Raw genomic sequence first — 23,596 nt, forward strand, 5'->3', positions numbered from 1 at the left:
AATCTGGTTTGAGTTCCAGGCAGTAGACCAGGAGGCACGCCGACTCTGGCCCTCCTCAACTGGCACCCAGCAACTTTTCTGGAAATGCTGGCGAGATAACGGGTAATCCTCCTCTTTCTCCCAGGAGCCCACATCTCCACAGACTGCCTTCTCTTTGTGACCAAAGGGAAGGACTTTTACTTTCTACAGAGGGCGTGGACAGGAACCCTAGGCCTGCTTTGCATCGCCCCAGAGCTGCAGCACCACGTGACATCTGTCACCCTCTCTGCGGGTGCCTGCTCCTCACCAGCAGCGTCCCAGCATCGAGGTGCCACATGACACACGAGAAGCAGCTGCCTCCCAGGGCATGGCAGGCCTCACGTCTCCCGAGCGACAGAGGGGTGCCTTGACTGGGCTGCTCCCGGCTCCCTCCCAGGGAACCCAGCCAGGGCGGGGGACGGGGCTACCTTGGCCTGGATGACCTGTGGGGGAAAGTCACTCATGGCGTTTGTCAACCAGCCTTCCAAGCTCTTGGCAAAGTTACGGATGGCCTGTGTCAAGGTACCTGGAAGAAGCAAACCAAGGGGTCAGCAGTGGGCATGTCAGTGCCCTGCATCCACATCAGGATTACGTAAGTGGGGGGGGGCGGGCGCAGAGCAGGAGCACTAGAACTGATGGTGATGATGTATGGCCAACTCTTTTTACAAGCGACGTAACTATGGAAGTGTATGCTACCTGGATTTTATATCAATAAAGCTATTTGGAAACAAAGACAGATGAAGTGAAGCAGAGACAAATGCAATGAAAGTTTCCGCCCACGAGGAATACGCAACACAGAGGGAACAAGCAGGGCGGATTAGGCCCAGGGGCAACTGAGACTGCAGGGCATGTGTGTCCATCCAGCTGTCTGTCAGTGTAGTTATCCATCCACCTACCTATTTATCTGTCCACCTAGCTATTTCTCCATTCAACCATCTATCTATCTGTCTTCCAACCATGTAACAATTTATCTACCTATCCATCACTCAACCAAACATCCACCCACCCACTCATCCAATAGGTTCTTAATAGGGGCAATTCTACCTTCTGGGAGACATTTGTGATGTTTGGGGGAAAACTACAATGTTTGGGTGACCCCCTTTCCCCCAAGAAGGATTCGGGCCCCACATCAGCAGTGCTGAGATGAAGAAGCCCTGATATATATGCACATACATATAAATGTAGTCTGCTAAGTTCACAATTTATCTTGAGAAGCGTTCTCATTAGAAACGAATCATCAGACCGTTAAAAGAGAGAGAGACGCTAACTGGGAATGAAATTAGATTGAGCTGTTTTGCAGCAACAGGTACAACAGAGGCGGCGAAATAAGCTCATGTTGTTAGTTCTTTTCTTGTACAAAAGCAGCAGACTGGTTCAGTAGGAAGACGCACAGGTGTTTTGAGATCGCTTGCTGGGCAGTACCTCGGATGCCCGATGCCCGCAGAGGCTATGCGCTTGTTAAGAGGTGGCTCTGAGCACATGCCCTTGGGGCAGTGTTCTGCCTGCTGGTGACTTCCATCCCCGGGGAGACTGCATTGCTGCCAGGGGGTGGAGCCAGCAGCCCGCAGCCCTCCTCCTGCTCTTAGAGAGGCGGGCTCAGGGAGGGCAGAGAAAGTCCAATCCCGTGCCTCATGTGTGGGTTCTCTGAAAATCAGGGGGCCCAGGGAGCTGCAGAGATAAACCCATTCGGCTGCTAACCCAAAGGCTGGAGGTTCAAGTCCACCCGGAGGTGCCTCCAAAGAAAGTCCTGGCTATGTCCTGCCGAAACCTCAGCCCTTAAAATCACTGTGGAGCCCCATTCTGCGGGGCAGCCTGGAGGTAGGACAGGCTGGGTGGCAATTGGTCAGGGTGGAGGGGCGGGACGGGGGCGGGGCGGGGCGCTCACTGGGCACGGGCCGCAGCACGTCCGGGATGAGTGTCTCCACCAGCGCCTGGTACAGGATGTGGTCGCAGCTGCGCATCCACTTCAGGATGGGGTTGAACTTGCACAGGGAGATGAGCTTGTCCTTGGGGATGATGGCACCTTCCGACTCTTCGCTGGGGGACAAGGGGGCGGGGGAGGGAAGGCAGCAGCAGCTGAATCCCGGGTACACAGAACGCCCCAGCTCGTCACCCCTCCCCCTCCCCCCAGGCCTGAGACTCCCCACGCGGTCCCCGCCCTGCCTGTGGCGGCCAAGCAGCATCGCCAAATACTCTGCGTCAAGGACCCCCGAGTCATAGCGATGCTGGGGGTTTCCGGGACAGCAACTGGGCGTGGCAGCCCACAGACGGAGGGGCGCAATGGGGTGGAACCTGCAGCCCAGCACTTAACCAGCTGTGCCACCAGGGCTCCTCCTCACCCAAGAAGTCCCTTTGGCGGGGGACTGTAGTGTGGTCACTGCGAAAACTGTTCCTGGGGAGCCAAGTCTGGTTGGAGGAGGCTGGGTGGGTAATAGGAATTCTTAGAATTCCACATGACGGTATTTAATGGTGCTCACATTTAACTCTGCATCAGCGACGCCTCCTCTACACAGGGGCAGCCCTGGCGCTGGTCAGTGCGGTTTGAGCCCCCCAGTGGCTCCGGGGAGGAAGAGTCTGGAGGGATCAGGCCTGGGAAGCTCCAGGGGGCTTCTGTGTGTGTGTGTCTGTGTGTGCGTGAGTGCGCACTCCAGTGTGCTACCTAGCAGGACTTGAAGGTCCAGTTGACAGCACCTACCAGCAGCAGTGGCATATCTCTACTTAGTTTTCTGCCTTTTAACAACAGACAGCGGCTATAATTTATTACTATGTAAATTATTTGGAGCCCTGGTGGGGTAGTGGGTTTGAGTTGGGCTGCACGGCAGGGTCAATAGTTTGAAACCACCAGGTCTCCCAGGGAGAAAGGGGAGGCTTTCTACTCCCTAACAGAGCAACAGTCTTGGAAATCCCCAGGGGCAGTTCTACCCTGTCCTAAAGGGTCGCCGTGACTCAGAATCTGGTGAGTGCAGCGAGTTTGAGTTTTGTCTGTTTTACATATGCGGACCAGACCAACACACACTCTGCCACCGAGTCATGCCGACCCATAGAGCCACCCTGGAGGGCAGAGCAGAACCGGCCCTGTGGGGTCTGAGGCGGTGACTCTTCACGGGAGCAGACAGCATCGTCTTTTTCACGTGGAGCAGCTGGTGGATTCGAACTGCTGGCCTGCGTTTAGCAGCCGAAGGTGTAGCCCACTACGCCACCAGCACTCCTCTACCTACGTGCGTACATGTTTATGCAAATGTGTACTAGGATAGGTATGCGCGTGCTAACGTGTGCATTAAACATGAAAACTATGGAGCTAGCTATCATCTGAGGACACCAGTTCTTTAGTGGATGACAGGCCGGCGTCAGTGGGTGACAGTCTGGAGACTAGGTCTTGGGACCCGTGAAACAAGGCGGTTGACGGGTGGGCTTCCTGGGGGTCCCGGGCTGGCTAGAGGGGCTACCTGGTAGGCATGGAGGAGGGGCTGTCACTGGAGGGGGCTTTCGAACTCCAGAAGGTGAACCAGAGCTTCTCCACGTAGTGAAACTGCAGATTCATGACAACGTCCAGCGTGGCCTGCGGAGAGCCGCTGGTGAGTAGGGTCTAACTGCCCACTCTGTCCTCAGGAGGAGCCCCAGCGCTGGGAGAGGAGCAATTCCATCGCCTCACCACAGGAGCCCCACCCCCACCCCTTGAGGGTACACTTCCTCCTGAGGGGCGGGATTAGAGGGGAGCAGTGTCTCCCACCATACCCACAGGAGCTCCACCCAGTCTGTCCTCAAGGGCGGGATTAGAGAGGGCCAGCCTTGCCCACTTCCTCCTCAGGGGCGGGACTGAAGGGTGGCAGCCACAACTACCCCTCACCACTGCGTGGAGCCTCATGGGTAGGAGGAGCTCACGGACATCCCCCCCCCACACACACACACAGGAGCGCGAGGGGTTGGGGGCGGTGGTCACCTCACAGTGCCGCCTGTAGGCCAGCTGAAGGGTCTTGATGTCCCGAAGCGTGAGGTCACCTTGAAGCAGCATGCCACTCAGGTCCAGCGGAGGGAACTCTGGGAAGACGTGGGAGACATCTGGACAGAGGGGACCAATCAGGCTGGCGCTCTGGGCATAACCGGTCCATACGTGGAAGCCAGCCAGGGCACCCATGAGGGTGGCCAACCGTCGGGGGCGGGGAGGTGTCCTATCTCCCTTCCTCCCATGGGTCACTGGGCCTTCTGTTCAAGCTCAGGAAAGTGCACAGAGGCTACCATGTCTCCTGACGTTCACCAGGGCCCTGACACAGAGTCAGGCTGGTGTCCGAGTACTCGCCCCCAGGGGGCTATGGGCCCACCACTGCTCCTCAGGGACCAGGAGAGGGAGGCTCATTCGTCAGCACCCTCAAGGACTCTCCCTGGATGGTCAACATGCTAGGCTGCTACCCCAGAGACTGGAGGGCAGAGTCCACCCAAGGGGCCTCGGAGGAAAGGCCTAGAGATGGACTCCTGAGAAATCCAGAGTCAATTCCAACTGGTAGCCCCCTCCTGTGGCAGAGCTGGATTGCCCCCTAAGGTTTCCTGGTCTGTGACCTTCGAGGCAGCCGGCCACCAGAACATCCCCCCCCCCACCCGTGGGGCCTCTGGGTGGGTTCGAACCGCCAACCTTTCGGTTCGCTCCTTTCTAGCCTCCCAAACTAGAGGGGCTCTGAGTTGGCATCTACTCGATGGCAGTGGGCAGTTTCTGGTGGTGGAAATGGTGAGAAAGTCTGTTTCTGTGTGTAAACGCCACCCACGGGTGGTATTTCTGAACGCTGCTTTAGACGTTAGACAGGACAATGGGTACAGTCCCGCCGGAGAGACGCGGCCTCTGGAGAAACCCTGGAGGAGCCGACTGGACCTAGCCGTGGTCGGGCAGGTCCTGCGCCACAGCGGGCGGGACGAGGCGGGGCTGGTGCTCACCTATGTACTGCTGGTGGTGCTGGTGCTGCGCGGCCATGGTCTGCTCGGGCGTGCTGTGCAGGCTGCTGTTGGAGCCGCTGTCCCCGAGGCTGTCACTCTTCTGGGCTGGCCGGTACCTGGGCAGACGGGCACCGTTAGCTCCAGCAGCCTGGGGACCCCGGGAGGGCGCAGAGTTCCCGTGGGAGATTTGTGGGCCTGTGTGTACAGGTAGTCCAACTCGCTGGCGATTCTGTGCTACGTCCGTTCTGACATAACTTCAATACCAATTTTTTTCTTTAAGATTTTTTTTGGGTAGCATTCGTGATCATTGTCTTTTGTGATCAGTAGCTTTATAGATCACCTGTGTCTGGGGGTTGGCCAAGAGTGCCAGCGCGGGCACCTTTAGGTGCTGCGGACACTGTCCATGGTGTGTGGTACGACGGAAGGACAGGACTGGGCTTGGGAGTCTTTGTGGGAACATGAAAGTGGGAAAAAAAGGGAGCTCCCCACAAAATTTATAACGGAAGGAAAGTTCTCCACGGCCCTTTAAGGCTCCCTCACAGGTGAAGAACAAGGCCGACACCCCCCAGGGTCCGTTGTGACTCGAGGGTGCTGGAAGTCGGGGACTCCCCGCGCATCCGAGGTCGGCCGTGCACCACGCTGACAGGCACACAGCTCAGTGACGCAAATGACCTGTCCCACGCGGTGGGACCGTCACCACCATCTGTGGCCAAATGCGGTTCATCACCACAGAAACTGTGTCGCCCTGACCCAACAGGGGCCCGTTCTCCATCCCTCCCCCTGGGAAAGCCTGGGCAGACTTCCTGCCTCCCTGTGTTTGTCTGTCCCGCCCCTCTCACTCAGGGCCGGGGCCCTCGGGACTTCATCTCTCTTTCTGTCCAGGCAGACGTTGGGCCGCTTTGGGGCCACTGTGAATAGTGCTACTAGGATACCGGAGAGGAGCCCTGTGGGGCTTGGCCTGCTAAAGGAAGGTCAGTCGTTCGAAACCACCAGCCGCTCTGTGGGAGAAAAAGACGAGGCTTTCTGCTCCGTGAGGAGTTACACTCTTAGAAATCCACAGGGCAGTTCAACCTTGTCCATAGGGTTGTGCTATCCTGGGGATTGACTCGATGGCTGTGAGTGAGGGACACTGGGGGCTTAACACCCCCACCCCAAATCCTTCCCAAGGGAACCAATAAGCTTCTTGGTATAGAACCACACCATCATCCCACTCTGCTGCCTCAGAATATTGCTAGAATTCTACCTCGCCTGGAGCCACAGAGCAGTGCAGCTGGAGCCTCGTTGCACCCGGAGAGCTGGCATTTGTGGTGGTGGCGGAGCATTAACTCAGGGGTTGGCAAACTAGGACCTGGCCAGATCTGGCCCGCCACCTCTGCTTGTGAATAAAGTTTTATTGGCACCCATCCACGCACACGCATTTCTGTTGTCTCTGGCTGCGCCTGTGCTACCACCGCAGACCTGAGGGGCTGAAACAGAAGGGGTCAGGCACGGTGGGCCCGAGGCTACTGAGCACCTGGCACTTCACGGGACAAGCCGGGCGACAGAAATGAGTGGCTCTGTGATGGGTGGGGAGGAACATTCCAGCAAATGGGCAGGCCTTCTCGGGCATCAGATGAACATGCCAGGAGGCAGCAGTGGTGTGAGTCCATGGGTCTCTCCCCTGGCGTGGGTCATCCTGAAAGGTACCCCCTGTGTGGTGGGGAACATTCTGTGCCAGCGTGGTTCCGCCCTGGGGCCCTGCTGCCCGGGCACACGCTGGGCTAGCTGCGGCCACAAGGCAGTGCCAGGCAGTGCCGGGATCAGGAGGTCTCAAGTAAAGCAGGCAGCCCCGAGTGCGTGGGCCTTGTCCAATCAGCCGAGAGTCTGAAGCGCACAGAAGGAGCCTCCTTGGGGTGTCTTCGGCCCCCAGACGACACACAGACGTTCTGCCAGAACACTGTGGCTTCTCGCCCTTCCTGTGGCCTGACCTGCGGATTCTGGGACTCCATCTCCAGGAGCCTGTCCCAGCCACCTGTCACTTGATCTTTGGCTTTGGGACTTCTACTCCACCCCAATCACATGACCCAAGTCTTTGAAGGAAACCTTCCTGTGGGGTGGCCAGGCCCCGCTCACAGCACCCGTGTGTCAGAGCAGAATTGTTGGAAGTAGATCGCCAGGCCTTTCTTCTGAGGGGCTCATGGATAGATGCCCACTGCTGACCTTCTTGTTACCAGACAAGCGCTTCTCAGTTGGTGCCATTCAGGGATCTCTACGTGTGTGTACACTATGTACACGCACACACGTATTTCATACACACATGTTCACATAGTAGACCTTATATGCTCACACACGTGTATACACACAGGCATGTACCATGCACGTGTGTGTACATGTGTATATTTAAACACATGTATGTTTATACCCGTGTACACACTCCCTCTCTCTTACCACAGTCTAGGGCAGTTCGACTCTTGTCACTTATGGTCACTATGCGTCAGAACTGACAGCACATACAACAACACAAACACATTATATCATGGACAAATACTTGTACAGTTTATACCCTTCAAAAGGTTCATAGGAAAATTCTATTATCTTTTCAATCCATTTTTCTATGAACTTTTTGAAGGTCACTCCCAAACATGCACTATATACTAACACATGTTCACACACATACATGTATAAGCACATACATGTTATACATATAAAGGCACACATTACATATAGGAATGCATCAGCACACATATATCTACACATATACATAGATATGCACATATACATACATACATGCATACACACATCTATGATACACATATACATGTACACATACTTCTGAAATCCCACTGGCCTCTAGTTGGTTCCAATCCCTAGTGACCCTTTAGGACAGTGGTTCTCAACCTTCCTAATGACGTGACCCTTTCATACAGTTCCTCATGTGGTGGTGACCCCCAACCATAAAATCATTTTCGTTGCTATTTCATCACTGAAATTTTGCTTCTGTTATGAATCCTCATGTAAAAATCTGATATTCAGGATGTATTTTCATTGTTACAAATTGAACACAATTAAAGCATAGTGATTACTCACAAAAATAATATGTAATTATATATTGTGAAATATTTATTTCTAAGGACAAATACATGAAATTTTGTCTTGAAGCATGGTGTAGCATGGGTAACAGTCTTAATGCAATACATGTTTCCGATGGTCTTAGGCGACCCTGTGAGAGGGTTGTTCGACCCCCACAGGTTGAGAGCCACTGCTCTAGAGCAGGGCTGTCAAACTCAAGGAAAAGGCGGGCCATTTGATGCAACAGGCAAGATTCACGTGGCCACATCCCACTTAAAATGTTATTGCATTCCTATTTTGAAGCGAGGATTCCGGAATATGGATAGGCTGATTCAACCACTATATAATTGCTTTTCTTTAAACATTTATTTTATTGAATGTATTAAAACTAAAATTATTCTTTTTTACCCAAAACTTGCCAGTACTTTCCTCCTACTAGTTTTCCAATATCTGGATTCAGAGATTGAGACCAGACAGATAGATGTTTATCAGTTAATCTCGATCTGTATGCCGTTTCATTCAACTTCATGGATGAAATAGTTGCTCCGATAATGGCTTCCCTCTGAAAATGTTAACTAGCACTGCTGCTAGGTGTGATTCGTGGCAGCACAGCCCCGAGCGCTCTTTTTAACCTTTTCACTATTGGGATCTGTTTACATTATGTGACACTGAGAGTGGCAGACAGACCGCTTCCAAACGTCGCCGGCACTGAGTCAGCGTGTTTATACACGTCCGCAGGCCCTCAGGAAAGGCACTGGACCCCGTGTATACCGGTCTTCAGTAGTTCAAGGGTTAACGAGGGAATTGTGTGTACGGTATTGCCTTAATCTCCCTTAAGTGCTATTTTCTTCTTAACATTTTTTTTCTATTTTCATTTTATTTCAGAGCATCTCGGGCCACAAAAAATTAGTTTGGGGGCTGCCAGTTTGACACCCCTGCCCTAGAGGATTGCGGAGGCTGTAAATCTGTGCAGGAGCAGCCAGTCCGTCTTTCTCTTGAGGGTTGGCTGGTGGGTTCAAACTGCTGACCGTGCGATTAGCAGCCCAACACATAATGCACTTAGCCACCGGTGCACCTTTACACATGTGTACACAATATCATAGAAACAGAGACGACATGTGCACACATAAGCATGCAGACGTGCACATACCAGACACACAGACATGTGCACCCATGCACACTAGGCATACATATACACAACACACACATACACATTAATGCACAACCCTCAAATACGTGTTATCTAGATCCAGATATTCACAGACACGCACGTATATCTATTAGACACATGTGCGTATGCACACACGCACCCTCTCCCCTCTCCCCGGGCTGAGGGGACACGAGCCTCCCGGAGTCCCTTTCTGTCCTGTCCTTCGCCCCTCTGACCCCGGGGGCGAGAGGGCGGCGTCTGAGGTCCCGCCCCGCCCCGCCGCTGCTCGCCCACCTGGGCTTCTGGTGCAGGGGCTGCTGCCTCATGGCCGTGTACTGCGGGTCCTCCTGCAGCCGGTTCAGCGGCGAGTCCGGCTTCAGGCGGATCCCGTAGTAATGGTACTTGGAGTTGCCCCTAGAAACCAACACGGGAGGTCAGCTCTGCGGACGGACGCCCACCAGTACCCCTGGGCGCTTGCTGCCCTTGCTCTGGGGGAAATGTACCCCCCACCCCCGCCCCCTGCCCCCTGTCTCGCACCCAGCATGCTGCCTGGGGGAGTCTCTTCTTATGTGTAATGTGATAAAGACGTGGAGATGCAAAAGGGTCAGGGAACCGGGTCAACTTTATTTAATACCCCTGCCCCCCCCCCAAAAAAAAAAAAAAAACAGAGGTAGGGGGGTAACTTCCACTCAGGGCAACTCCCTGTGCTGCTCAAGCAGAAGTGGGAGCCCCACTCTTTTCTGGGGTGTTCTTCCAAGGTGCTCTGGGTGGGTTGGTGGTGGTGTCAGCTGCAGCCAACTGGATGCCACCTCCCAGCCACCCTGTGCTGGGTCAAGTCCCCCTGCCTTTTGGAAGGAGACAGCCAGGCCTTCCTGCCGAGGCACTTCAAGGTGGGTGAGAACTGCCAACCTTGTGGCTAGCTGGGGTGGGTCTCACCAGGAGCAAGAGGGCTCATGTGCCCTCCCCCGCACCCCTACCCGAGCCTCCCAAACTGCTGTAGCCACCCTTCCCTTTCTTGGGGGGGCGGGGAGTGACCCGGTGCCCCTGGCAATTCGAAGCTTTTGTTCCACAGCCCCCTACTGCAAGACAGTGTCTGCGCCTGCTTTTGCAGCCCCCTTGGGCCATCCCAGAGTTGGGGAAACAGCTGCCTACAGGAAGTGGGGGGTCCCACCGTGATGTACCTGGTTCCCAGGCGCCGCGTCCTCAGGCCCATGAACACGGAGCGGATCAGCTTGCCGAAGGAGGCGGCGTTCACCGGGTCCAGCTTGTGCTCCTGGCAGTGCCGCAGGTAGTGGTTGTAGAGGGAACTGCGGGGCAGGCTCACGCCCTCCGCCGTCTCGTAGTTGTCCAGCAGCCACTGGAGCTGGTGGGGAGGGGGCCAGGGGAGGGGAGACACATGGGCACGGGTCAGAGCCTCGAGGTTCTGTGCGGACCCTGCGCCGTGCAGATGGGCTGCGCTCCTGGGTGTGGGCTCACGAGCTTCCTGGCCCTGTCTGTGGTGAGTGGCCTGCTCTCTCGTCCTTCCGTTCAGTGTCCCACATGCCACGCATGGTTTAACCAGCAACACAACGCCAGGCTTCTCCTGTGTCCGGCTGTCACTTACTCTGCCCCGACTCCTGGCCGCCGGCTCCCGCTTTGGCTGTCACCTTTGGAAGTGGACTGCCCTGCATGCCTGGGTGGCTTCGACCCGACAACCTCTTGGCGAGTCAACCAAACCCTGTTTTCTGGCTCACCGGGGACCATCTTAACCCTATTACTGCCAGCGAGTTGGTTCTGACTCATGGCCACCCAATCGGGTTTCCCAGCTTGTCCATCTTCATGGGGGCAGAGAACCAATGGTCAGTCTCATCTTTCTCCCAAGGAGTGGCTGGTGGCTTGGAACCACCAACTTGGCTGTCAGTAGCCCAACACTTGTCCATAGCGCCCCCTAGAGGGAGGGAAAGAAATCCTTAGGCCAAGAGAAAGGATGGCGTGCGTGCGTGTGTTGGGGCCGCTAGCCACAGTCAGTAGTTGAAACCCACCAGCTGCTCCAAGGGAGCAAGAGGAGGCGTTCGGTGCCCTGTAGAGAGCGGCAGCTTCGGAAACCCAAAGGGACAGCTCTACTCTGTCCCACAGGGTTGTCAGGGATCTGAACGGATGGACCCAGTGGCCATGAGTCTGCTTTAGCAAAGACCCCACGCTGCCATGGGGTGGGCTCCGACTCACGGTGACTATGGGATCAGAGTAGAACTGTGCCCCACAGTTCTCTCGGTGGCTGTGTTTAGCCAGTGCAGATCGCCTGGCTTTCACAGTGCCTCTGGACCCGCTCAAGCCTCCAACCCTCTGGGCACACTCCCTGTTTTCCAGGGACCCGCCCCTACCCTTGAAGCTGGTCCATGATTCAGCCCTGACGGCTGTGTTCCCCTCCCTCTCCCAGGGGGCGACCCTGAGCACAGGTGGACGGTCCCTTCCCCACCCTTCATTGGGGAGGCCGAGGGACTGTGCAACTGGGAATTCTGGGAGGAGGACGAGGGTGGATGCGGCCACATTGGAGTCAGGCGGGTTGTAACCCTCATCTCCCCCTGAGTGGGGTTTCAGAGAAAGGACAAACGGGCCGTGGAGAGACTGCCACAGGGGAAGATACCAGGTGAGGAGCGGCTGACAAGCCAGGGAACTCGTGCTCAGGGCGACTGGCCAGGAGGGGCCTCCGCTGGAGCACTGGCCACCCCCGCCCCTCTGCCGCATGGTGTTTCTGTCACAGCAGCCTTAGGGGGAAAGGCAACACAGAGTCCCAATTTCCAGGGTGGTGGGATGGGAGGAGCATTGGACTGGGAATCCTGGGTTCTAAGACCTGCCTGTGAGCCAACCCCCTCTATGAACCCCCACTCCCACCCCCACGCACAGACACACTGGGGCTTTTGGCATGGACTGAGCTGGTGCACCAGGTACAGGAAAGGATGGGCGAGAGGCCTACACCCCTCCTCCATGCTCCCTGGCTCTCATATCCCTCCCACCCCACAGACACAGAAAGCTAGTCTCTGGGTAACTGCTGCCATCAGTGAGCCGTGAGTCAGCACCAACCCCTGGCGCCCTCGGGTGCATCAGAGAGGGACTGTGCCGCACAGGGTTTTCTGAAGCAGGTTGCCAGGCCTTTCTACCGAGGCGCCTGGGTGAGCTTGGACCCCAGCCTTCCGGGGAGTGGCTGAGCAAGTAAGCAAACCATTTGTACCCCCAGGGCTCTGACACCAGGTGCTGCCCCCACATGGCTGGAGCACAGCCGGGCTCTGGCCTCCGAGGGATGTCCTAGGCTGAGGGTGTGGATGCGCCTGACCCGGTCAGTCCTGGGCAGGGGTTGGGGTGGGGTACTGGGGAATGTGTCTGACCTCTGATCCTGACCGGCCAGTGACAAACTGCGGCTTGTTGGGTCACGTTCTAGCAGCTTTGCGTCAACAGAGTCAAACTTTAAACACCCGCCGTTCCATTCGTCCCTATATCTGCCCACCCACCACAGTGACCGAGCCAGGAGCCTGGGGGGGGGGGGCTGTTCTAGGTGCCACAGTCCTTGGGGAGCTGCTGCTTGTGGGAGCCAGGCGAACCCCACCCCGAATAGCAGGCTGTGCAGAGGGAGAGAGGGTGGGGAGAGCCCTCTGAGGGAAATCATCCCAGGAAAGGGGCAGGCTGTAGAGGGGCGGGGGCTGCAGGGAGAGAAGTTTGGCTGTAAATTAGGGCCGAGGGAATGACCTGCAGAAGGGGAAGGAAGGTAAGGGGGGTATGGACATCGGGGTGCAGAAGGCTAGCAGAGAAGGGCCGTGACTTGACAAGCTGAGACCAGATGGATGGATGGCCCTGGGGGGTGGGGGTGGGGCAGAGGGCGGAGGTGACCGTGACAGTGCTATTCTGAGGGAGCCGGTGGGGCTGGACAGTGGAGGGGAGCAGAGGTCTGACTCTGGGCAAGTCAGGGAGCGGGTGTGGGGGCTCTGAAGGAGAAGGAAGATGGCTCAGGGTTTGAGCCCCAGGAAGGATGGGGCTGCTGGGATGGGGGAAGGTCCCTGGGGAAGCCCAGCATTGGATTGGGGTGTTGAGACACTCCTTCCAGCAGCGGGTGGACAAACCCCCCCAGGGTGGGGGGGTGTCTGAGTGCCCACAATGTGTCCCAGCAGGGGGCTAGGGCAAGGCATCCTTGAGGGAAGTGGGCACTGAGACCGCCCCCCTCCAGCAATGGGTCACCAGAACGACTGTCTGTAGGTGACCCTCGTCACTGCATGGTCACTGTGTCTGTCCATGACGGGCAGCTAGCCAGTAGTCCCTGAGCTGCCACAATCTGCTTTGTGGTGTGAAAACACAGAACCAATGGGCTGTCTGCACATGATCCAGCCCCGTGATCAGAGGCTGGAGAGGAGGATCTGGGGGGCAAGGGGGACCCGTCTGCAGTGTGGTCATCTCAGGGAAGCCCCTCAAGAGGTGACCTTGATCCCCCCAGATGGGCACAAGATGTCCCCACCCCACCCAGGGATTCTTCTAGCAGGGTGAATCCCCTCCTCCTGGGGTGCCCACACCTGGTGCCTATGGCATGTGGGGAGCCCGGGACTCCTCTGTCTTCCTGCAGGTCTGCAAAGTGCCCACTAGTTCTTCCTGCTGGGGGCCTCGGGGGCCATTCCCAGAAAGGAAACCTCCATTGGTCACAGAGCATCCCTCCCGGCCCTGCTGCCCCCAACACCCCCACTGTGAGCGGCCATGCACACTGAGCCTGGGCCCTTGGAGGGAGGCCCCGCCCACTTTCCCACCTGTGTGGGTGCTGACCCAGCTGGAGGGTACAACTGGCACAAGGTCCTGGCTTCCAGCCGGGGGTGGAGAGTGGGCACCCTGAGAAGGGAGGTCTGGGGGCACTGGGAAATGGGCCTCAGGACACAGCCTGGCACCACTGCCCCTGCCACCTCCTGGCTTTGCCCTGGGGATGCTGACTGAGTTCGCTGCCTCCTTGACTCTCATAGAGAGCGGGGGCAAGCTCCCCCCGCCCTTCACCCCCCGGGCTGTGGCAGTGACAGACTGTGTTCAGGCCGGGGAGAGCTGGGGGTAGGGGGTACAGCCTGCCTGGGACACTCAGGGCTGAGCCAGGCTGTCTGAGGGCGGTGTGGCCAGACACTGGGCCACCCCTGCTCTCAGCCTCTCCCTCAGGGCGTTGCCGCAACACAATACGAAACAAAACACAGCACAAAACACACCACCAGCTCAGCGCCATCAACCCCACTCAGGAGACTGCATCAGGGCCGAGGGTCTCCGGCGTGGGAGTTTTCAGCATCGGACTCCCACACCTGCCTCTCTTGGCGCCTCGTGCTGCTGTCTGCAGGTGGGCAGCGCCTAATGGGAGGAGATGCCTGATGGGGTGGGGGACACGGAGCCCACTGGAACCAGTAGGCAGCACGGCCAGAGAGGCTCTCTCCTCCGTTATCAGCACGGTGTCCATGGAGACTTCAGGGCCCATGGCTGCCTATGACCAGCACCCTATCTTCTGTCTTCTTCGGGGAGGCACCCCCAAACACAACCCCAAACCTAGCCCACCGCCGTCCAGGCTCCCAGCGACCCCGGAGTGGAACTGCCCCAGAGGGGCAGCTGGAAAAAGTTGGCTGCGTTCATTCATTTTTCTCCTGAAACCTGAAATGCTGGCCTCACCGTCAGTGGCCAAGCGCTTCCCTGCTGCGCCACCAGGGGCCCTTGGGGACTCTGCAGCGCTGACCTCACTTGGAAGCCCGCAGGCTGTCTCGGGGGCCATGGATGTCGGCTTTAGGGCTGTGCCTGCACCCCAGGGGCCACAGCGTCCCCATGTGCCACCTGCCCCGCCACCAGGGCTCCTCTGCCTAGCCACCAGGGCTTTCTGTGTCATTGATCCTAGGAGAATGTCAAGCCCCAATGAGAGGGCCCGAAGGCAGAGCCGTCACCACGACCTCAGTGGCCTGGCCTGCTTTGCTTTCAAGACGCCAAACGAATTTCTACCACGAGCAGTGGTGGAGCCGCAGTTCTGGTGAGGGGACGGGGGGTGTGGGGTGTGGGGGGAGACTGCGACCTTCCCTTCTCAATTGCCCCCAGAAATACAGAGCTCGGTGCCGGTCATCTCCAGGGCCACCTGTCCTGAAGCTGCCCAGAAAGGAGGGACTTTACAGCAGCCTCTCTCAGGCCCAATGGCCTTGGACTCTCTCAGGAGGGCAGAAAATCCCAAAGCAGACCCCCTACCATCGGGCCTATTCCCGTTCCCAGCAGTCCTGTCAGGACAGGGTGGAACCAGCCCCTTGGGTTTCTGAGACGGTAATCCTTGACGGGAGTAGAAAGCCTCGTCTTTCTCCCTCGGAGCAGCTGGTGGTTTCGAACTGCCGACCAGCCCCACATGCAATCCCTTATGCTACCAGGGTGTCTGCTGCCAGGGCAAGTGGAGGAGAGAAACCGAGCACAACGCAAAGGAGTCGGAACGGCATGGCTTTAGGCCTCCCGCAATCGCCAGTGCTTCCTGGGAAAGCTAGCCGCCACCGGCGTCTTTCTGACCTGCGTCTGTGACATGTGCACGGGTCAGTCACGGAGAGAGCAGAGCGGACCAGAGCGTCCGGGCAGGCACACACTTACATGGCTGTTCAGTAAACCGCTTTTGTGTGACGCAATCCCTTCACTTTTTTGCAGGTTCTCAATCGCCATTTCAAGCTACAGAAGATGTGCGCAGAGAAACAAAACAAAACAGAAGGAGGAGAGGGAAAAAAAAAGGGGAATCAGATGGTTAGCATCAGCCAAGGTTTGTTTTTATTAATATGCAACTCACGATTAAAGGAGCCTACAAGATATGCACGAGGCTGGACACAGAGCGGCCAGGCGGGAGGTGCTGGACCTCGAGAGAAAGCTGTGGCAGGAATGGCCCTCCTCACCTGCAGACTCCTGGTGGCACACGGCTGAGCCGAGTCAGCACAAGGACCAGCCCTCCTCCCCATCACGGGCTGAACTGTGTCCCCTGAAGAGACACGCTGCAGTCCGGGGTCCTGCACCTGGGACAGTCACCTGTCTGGAATAGGGCCTTTCCGTGCGGATGTCATCCGTGCAGTAGGACGGGTCCCAGTCCTCCCCTTCTGAGGCGGGGGTGAACGGACATGGAGCCAGTCTCACACACACATGGGGAAGACAGCATGTGAGGATCTGTCCACAAGCCAAAGAACAGCCAAGTCAAAGAATGGACAAGACAGCCATGACAAAGAATAGACGAGACAAAGAATAGACGAGACAAAGAATGGCCAAGTGAAAGAACAGACGAGACAAAGAACAGCCAAGTCAAAGAACAGCCAAGACAAAGAATGGACGAGACAAAGAACAGCCAAGTGAAAGAACGGACAAGACAAAGGACGGAGAAGCCGAAGGACTCCATAAACACACAGAAGCTGAGCCCCAGAGCTGACACAGTGAGAGCATGACTTTGCTGGTTCCAACTTCTAGACTTCACACACAACGCATCTCTCTTCCTTAAAGGCGCCTGTTTTGTGGTATACCTAGTCCTCACTTACTGGCCACCTCGCTGCTATTGGCCATTCTGCATGCATGGCGAGAGGTGGAAAGTCCACGCTCAGCCTTCCTAGTGATGGAACTCCCCTGCAGCCACCTGGTCGAGACCACCCCAGGGTGCTTGTTGCTGCGCAATGTGCTAAGATATGGGAAACAGAAGGATTTCTCTCAAGTTGTCTCCCCCAAATATATGCCAGACTTAGCTGCTTGAGAATGACTATACACTTGGAGGTCATCAAGAATAGATCAAGGATCATTCTCCCTAAGAGCTATCAGCCATCTAGAGCAAGCAGACACCACTGTTTATCCCACAACAAGTAGGGCCCACTCCCTTCTGATAAGGATAGTCACATGTATACCCCTAGACCTTCCCATTCCTATGGGCACACCCCTAGTTCATCCCCTTCCTGTTATGCTTATGCCTATCATAGATCCCTTTCCTACAATGTGTGTGCCTATTGTACTGCCCCTTCCTGTGACGTGTGGTTACATGTAATCATGTCCCCCTAAAGAGATATAACACTTGGTTAGCAATAAAGAAGGGGCTCTCCCTGGTTCTCGGTCCTGAGGGCTCCCCTGCTCTCCCGGCTGGGTTCCCCCCACGTGAACCATCAAGTGGGGCTGAGGTGAGCAATGCTACCATGAATTGTATCTGACTCCACTTATTCCAATCTCTCCTCTAACTCTCATGCTCTCTATGACTTTACTATAATCTTATTATCGCTGTACAATTGCGCCTACTGGACCTGTGATGATTTGTGGGGTCCTCTCCCTTAACCCCACGCCAAGAGAGTAGAACTGTGCTCCTTAGGGTCCCCGAGGCCATCTTGTAACCTTTGGGAAGCAGATCACCAGGCTGGCTTTCCAGGCACCTCTGGGTGGGCTTGGACTGAGGGTAGACAGGTGCTTGGGGACCTTCTGGGCCTATTGGCCCACAGCCCCAGGGCAGCAAGGGGAGGGCAGTCACTCAAGCACAGAAATGCGGGGGTCCTCTTCCCACCCTGTGGCATTCGATTTGAAGCTGGAAAATCAAGCAGCTGTGCACCCACAGGTACTTGTAGGTACCTCTCCTCCCTCTCCCACCCTCCACTGAGCTGTGCAGGGGAGGGGCTATGAGGAGAGCTGGGGTGGGCTACTTGCACTGTCACCCAACTGTGCAAGGGCTGGTGGGCCTCTCTCCTCCACCCAGGGCTGTTGTCCTCATGACTGTGAGGCCAGTGCACCGGGTGTGCAAGGCTCTGACTACCCTTTTGGGGCAGACTGCCAGGCCTTTCATCTGTGGTGCTCTGGCTGGGTGGGCACCGCCAGCCTGGTGGCCAGCAGTCCAGCGCTTAAGCACTGTACCACCCTGTGTCTCCACGGTGTCTGGTGAACGCCCAGCCAACTCTGATGGCCGAGGGAAGACCTGCTTTCTCCAGCGCGGTGGCCCCTAGCCTCTCTGGCCTAATGACCCCTCACACAATTAAAATGATTCTTGGACACCTGCCCCCACCCCCAAAAAAATGTTGGCTTTTGAGAGTTGCTTCAGATATAGGATTCCTGGTGGCTGGTGCCGTGGGTGACGGTTGGGCTGCCAACCACAAGGCCAGTGGTTCGCAACCACCAGCCGTTCCATAGCAGACAGAGGAGGCTCTTCCACCAAGAGCCTCGCGTGGTCGGAAACTCGCGGGGCCGTCCGTCCTGTGCTACAGGGTCGCTGGGAGATGGAATCCACTCGGTCACAGGGCCATTTCAGACCAGACAGGAGAGCAGGAATAGGGAAAGCATCTGTGTAGCAACGGCGCAGGCCCGGTGGTGTTTCGCGGCGGTGGACATGGTAGGGCGGTGGGCCGGAACGGACGACGAGCAGCAGCAGCACCAGCCACGTACACGTGAGGTCAGGCCCTCACACAGAGCAGCAGGCCTTCACAGCCCGTGCAGGGACTCGGGCCCACTTTCTTTGATCTCAGACTCAAGCTCCAGGAGAACAGAGCATGTGCATCCACCTCTAGCAGACAAAGGGCTTGAACCGGGAGCCCACGGATGTCCCACCAAGAACAGCCCAGGGCCTGACCACGGGGCTTCATGGACAAATCCCAGTCAGCGTGTCCAGAAGAAGGAACGGGGATGATTTCTCAGCTCCTCCCAAACACACACCACATTGATGGGGGGGCCCCCGGGGCTTGTTTTCGGTTGTTTTGGAAAAAAAGCCTTTGACAAAACCCCACCCCTCTTTAAGATTAGGAACACGCTAAGACTTTCTCTCCCAACCACTTTGATTTAAGACTGCCCTGGAGGTTCTCGGCAGCGGGGTCTGGCGGGAGGAAAAAGAAAGAAGTCAAGCTATTTCTACGGGGCGCGTGTACCGTGCTCCTGTGTTTAGGAGAAGTCGGAGCCCGGGACGCGGTGGTAACGAGTTGGGCTGCTACCCTCAAGGTCCACGGTTTGAAGCCACCCGCCGCGCTGTGGGAGAGAGGTGAGGTTCTCTACTCCCACGGAGAGCTACAGGCTCCTAAAACTGACTGTGGTGCTGACTGTACACTTCGTTTTCACATGAGCAAACTAGTGGATTGCATGATACATGAATTATGTGCCCACAAAGCTGGGTTTGCTTCATTTTTTTAAAAAGAGGAGTGTCGTCTGGGGAACCCACGGGGTCAGTTCTGCCCCGCCTGTCTGGTTGCTCAGTGGGGACCGACTCCACAGCAGCGAGCACACACAGGAAAAAGGGGCACTGGAGGCGCAGTGGGCTGAGCACCGGGAACGCTGACGGCGAGGTCGGTGGTTCTAACCCAGCACGGGCTCTGCGGGACAGAGAAGAGGCTGTCTGCTCCCATAATGAGTCACAGTCTCAGAAAACCTTCGGTGCAGCCCCTCCTGGCCATTAGGTTGCTGTGCAGCGTGGTGGCAGGGAGGAAGCACAGCAACTTGTGACAGTCCACAGAGCACCAGTGTTGTCGAATGGAGGGTGCTCTGACTGTATGCACACTTGTTGGTCTGGCTGCGCTCATGGTGACAGCCACGGTGCCAATCCTTCCCCTCGAGGGTCGCCCTCCTTCCCGCTGCCCCTCTCCTCTCCCCAAGCACAATGTCCATCTCCAGGGACTGGTCTCTCCTGACCACGTGCCCAGAGCATGAGAGATGATTTCTTGCCAGCCTTGCCTCTTAAGGAGCCCTCTGGCCCTGCCTCTTTCAAGACAGCGCTGCTTGCCCTTGCAGCTGTCTGGTATTTCCCAATATTCCCCTCTAGCACCACAATCCAAATACAGCCGCTCTTCTCTGGTCTTCCTGGTTCAGGGTCCAACTTTCACACGCGTGGGAAGCACTTAAATACACACCGTCGCTTGAGTCAGCCGCCTTCCTGGCTTCTAAGGCGTGTTCTGGGCTGCACAGAAAGGGTGATTCTGCTGCCGGCCCACGGTCCACGGCCCTGTCATGATTCCTCCCCAAGGCCCTGATGCAAATGCATTCGACTCCTCCCTGCTCTTCCCCCCTCACTGCCCAGCTCCCATGGGCACCGCAGGTGGGGGACAGCATGGTGGCCTGGGTCAGGCACACCTCTGTTCTCCACGGGGCCCCTGGCTCGCTCCCATTCAAAGCGGTCTCGGTGCCGGAGCAGTGGGCTGGAGAGGCAGCACCGTACCTGCTTTCTTGAAGGCTGCTCCCTTGAGCATTGACTGTGGCTCCGAGAAGGGTGCCATCGCCACCCCTGCAACCCCTTCTCCGGCCTCCGTGAGTCGGCACGCACGAGGAAGGCAGGGAGTGGTGGGTTCGGCCTCTCCCGCAGACAGCCAGGGGAAGGAACCAACCGGGTTCAGAAGTAATGCCAGGGCGGACGCGGGGGTGGGGGGACTTGGATTTGCCTGCTAGGGACTGGTCCCCAGGAAAGACCAGTTGGCGGAGGAGGATGTCCTCCTGTCTGGGCAAGCAGAGGGCTGGCGACTACGAAGGGAAAGCCCCCAGGGAGGCGGCCTGACGCTGTGGCTGCAACCGTGGACTTGGGGCCGTGTCCCGAAGACGGCGCCACCTCGGCACCATGCCCTTCTGCTGTACGTGCGGTGGTCAGGAGCCTGGGCCGGCTCGATGGCCACCACCAACCCGGAGCTAGAGCTCGCTGCCGCCAGCAGAGGATGGACACGCACCGGGGTCCAAGCACAGAGTGGAGCTACGGCCAACGGATTTTTGGGCACAAGCCAGTCCAGGGTGAGGTGCAGACAATGGCTGGGGATGGCCCTTCCGGCCATGGTTCCTCATGTGAAGCGCTGTGATTCTGGACACTCGGAGGCCATGTCCCCACTTTGGAGGGCCTCTGCTACAGTAACGGGCAGGAGTCTGAGGATGAAGTCCCGCCTCAGTGGAGGGTGTGGATCGAGACACGCCCTTTGTTTCCCGGGGAGGGTTTGGCTCGAGGTTTTTGGAGGGTGTGACTGAAGACAGCAGTCTTCATTTTCCTTGGGTGAGTGTGTGGGGCGGGGGTGGGGGTGGGGTGGGGGCGGGGATGATCAGCTAAGACAAGAGCCACACTTCCATCAAAGCCATGTAGGAGAGCCACCAGACGCAGAGAGGGAGTCTCAGGGCCATGGGAAGAAGCGCATATTCCAGATCTCGGTCTGAAGTGGCGGTGGAACCTGAGACCAGAGGCACCAGAGACTGCCCAGTGCAGCTGACAGACGGGCAGAGCAGCAGCACCGAGAAAGGACGGGGCTGGGCTGTGAAGCGGAGCCGCAGGTGGGCTTCGTGGTCCACGGAGGGGAGACCAAGGGGCTACGTGCCTGAGGCCAGAGCGAGGCGAGGCTGCTGGCCAAGGAGAGGGGTTGCCGCGGGCCACGCCAGACCTGGGGTAACCTGCTAACTTCCCTAGGACATCCTCTGAATGGAGCGGCACCCATGTGTTCTGTGTGGCCGTCCCACGAACTACGGAACCCAGCATAGTGCTGTGGAGGAACGGTTGGGGTTAGATTTGGTCCAGGAAGACGGAGCTCAGCGGATGGTCGTCTGACCCCCGCCTCCTGGCAGCAGGGAAGCCAGAGGAGGCCACGTAATCCCCACCCAGGCTGTTTACTGCCAACAAGGAAAGGATGGTCCTTCCCCCGCCCCCCACCCACAAACCGTGCTAGGCTGCTTCAAGGGCAAAAACAAAACAAAAAACACAAAACCTTGGGCTAAGCCTCACACCGTCTATAAAAATTCACTCACAAGAAAACAGATTGCATTGTAAAAATGTATACCACCGAAGAGAAAAGTGGGCGGAGCCCTCCACAGTCTGGGCAAAGCAAGGAGAGCTGAACTCCACACCAGAAGGCTGATACAGGGAGGAAATGGGGGAAGGTGCACTCAATCAAAATGACTTTCTCTCTCTCAAAAGGCACTCTGAAGATGGGGGGAGGGGGGCACATTAAAGTCCTGGAGGAAATATTTGCAAATCACACCTCGGACAGAGGACTGGTACACGGAATATGTGCAGAAGTCTCCACAGTAAGAAGCCAGCCAGCACCACCAACACAGTTAAAAGTCAGGCCCACCTTCCCCTGCGCCCAAGAACGTATACGGAGGGGAAGTCAGCAAACAAAGATCACCGCCACTGGCTAAGAAGAGACGCAAGTTTAAGCCACTAGGAGGATGCACTGCACACCTACCACAACGGCGACAACAGCACGTGTTGACAAGGAGGAAGTGGAGGCCCCGGGAAGGAGTGGCAATCTCTTAGGATGCTACGTCTCCTCTTACTGCAGGAGCCACCACCCAGCACTTATCGATAGTTCCCCAGGAGGGGACCGTGTGTGTCCATTCAAAGCCCTGTGCGCAAATCCTTACAGTAGTTTGATTCCTAACTGCCCCAAACTGGAAACAACCCAGCTGTCCCTCAGCCGGTGGCCTGACTGACCAGCACTTGGTCCACCCGAGCCCTCGGGTACAAAAAACGAAGGCTCTTCTGATTCAGGCAGTCATTCGGCTGGATCTCAGAGCCACTATCAAAAAGTCACCTGCCCTGTGAGTCTGTGCACCTTGCATTCCTGAGAAGACAAACTGACGGAGGTGATGGAGGGCAGATGGGTGGTGGCCATGGGGGGCTGTGGGGGGTGGGGTTCTTGTCTGGGACCGTGGTGGCGGCCACACCCATCCATAGGACCTGATGTTTTCCACAGGCCTTCATTTTACTCTGCATGATAAAGAAAATAGACGTACACGTGGACAATGGTTTCCAAAGTTGAGCCCTTGTCTGAACAGGGGCCGGCAGGAAGGACTGGGCCCAGTTTCCGAGGAGGACTTCCCTCTTGTTGAATTCAGCCCTGCTTTTGGTATAGGGCAGGAGCATCCCACCCACAGCAGCACCTTCCTCTGGGGACTAGGGGTAGGGGGGTGCTTCCCTCCCAACAGCCCAGGGCGTCTGCGCTGCCCTCCTGAGGAGCTCCAAGTGGCTTGGGTGAGACCAGAGAGACCCCAGCTACGAGTCGCCTGACCCCGTGGCCCTGGGAGGCCCTGCTACTCACCGTGGCTGGTGAGGATCTGGACGTGTGGGCCAGGGGGTGCCTGGTGCCGTCCAGCCCCCCGTGGATGAGATAGGCACCGGTGCCGGAGATGATGGGGGTCCCCGAGACGTCCATGGTGATGCCCACCATGCTGTGGGTGGGGACGGCCGGCGGGGACGAGGCCGCCACAGTCACCTGGGCCCCGGCCTGGGCCTCAAAGTAGGAGGCAGCGCTGCTGGGGGCGTACAGCTGGGGCTCAGGGTTGTAGGCGTAGGCTGTCCGTCTGTCGGGAGGAGAGGGGTCACTGGGAGGCCCTCTGGGGTCTGAGAGCTTCTCTGAGCTCCGAAGGACTCCAGCCAAATCACAGGGGGACCCGAGCCTGGGGCGGGGGTGGGAGGGTCTCTTTGTGGCCATGGACACAGCTGTCACTAGATGAGGCGCGGGGGATGGGGAGCTGGGGACCCAGGTCTACAGCTGGGATTAAAGCCATGCGTGGGTT

The 23,596-nt window shown here is 57.2% G+C and overlaps 1 protein-coding gene across 2 annotated transcripts in view; it reads right to left on the reverse strand.

The window, feature by feature from the left end:
- Positions 1-23,596, reverse strand: part of RFX2 (regulatory factor X2) — a 38,062-nt gene that overhangs the window by 7,686 nt on the left and 6,780 nt on the right. Inside the window, exons 4-12 of one of the 2 annotated variants that reach the window (XM_004714244.2) lie at positions 23,119-23,380; positions 15,731-15,805; positions 10,321-10,502; positions 9,434-9,553; positions 4,942-5,057; positions 3,959-4,077; positions 3,465-3,577; positions 1,904-2,055; positions 447-544 (exon numbers count right to left, since the gene is read on the reverse strand). In XM_004714244.2, coding sequence (XP_004714301.1) covers positions 447-544; positions 1,904-2,055; positions 3,465-3,577; positions 3,959-4,077; positions 4,942-5,057; positions 9,434-9,553; positions 10,321-10,502; positions 15,731-15,805; positions 23,119-23,380 — 1,237 coding nt within the window. The remainder of the gene's footprint in view (positions 1-446; positions 545-1,903; positions 2,056-3,464; positions 3,578-3,958; positions 4,078-4,941; positions 5,058-9,433; positions 9,554-10,320; positions 10,503-15,730; positions 15,806-23,118; positions 23,381-23,596) is intronic. The other variant, XM_004714245.2, reaches the window with a different exon arrangement.

The sequence above is a fragment of the Echinops telfairi genome, unplaced genomic scaffold (genome assembly GCF_000313985.2).
Source record: "Echinops telfairi isolate 266 unplaced genomic scaffold, ASM31398v2 ScPeMD7_7459;HRSCAF=8497, whole genome shotgun sequence".
Taxonomy (NCBI): domain Eukaryota; kingdom Metazoa; phylum Chordata; class Mammalia; order Afrosoricida; family Tenrecidae; genus Echinops; species Echinops telfairi.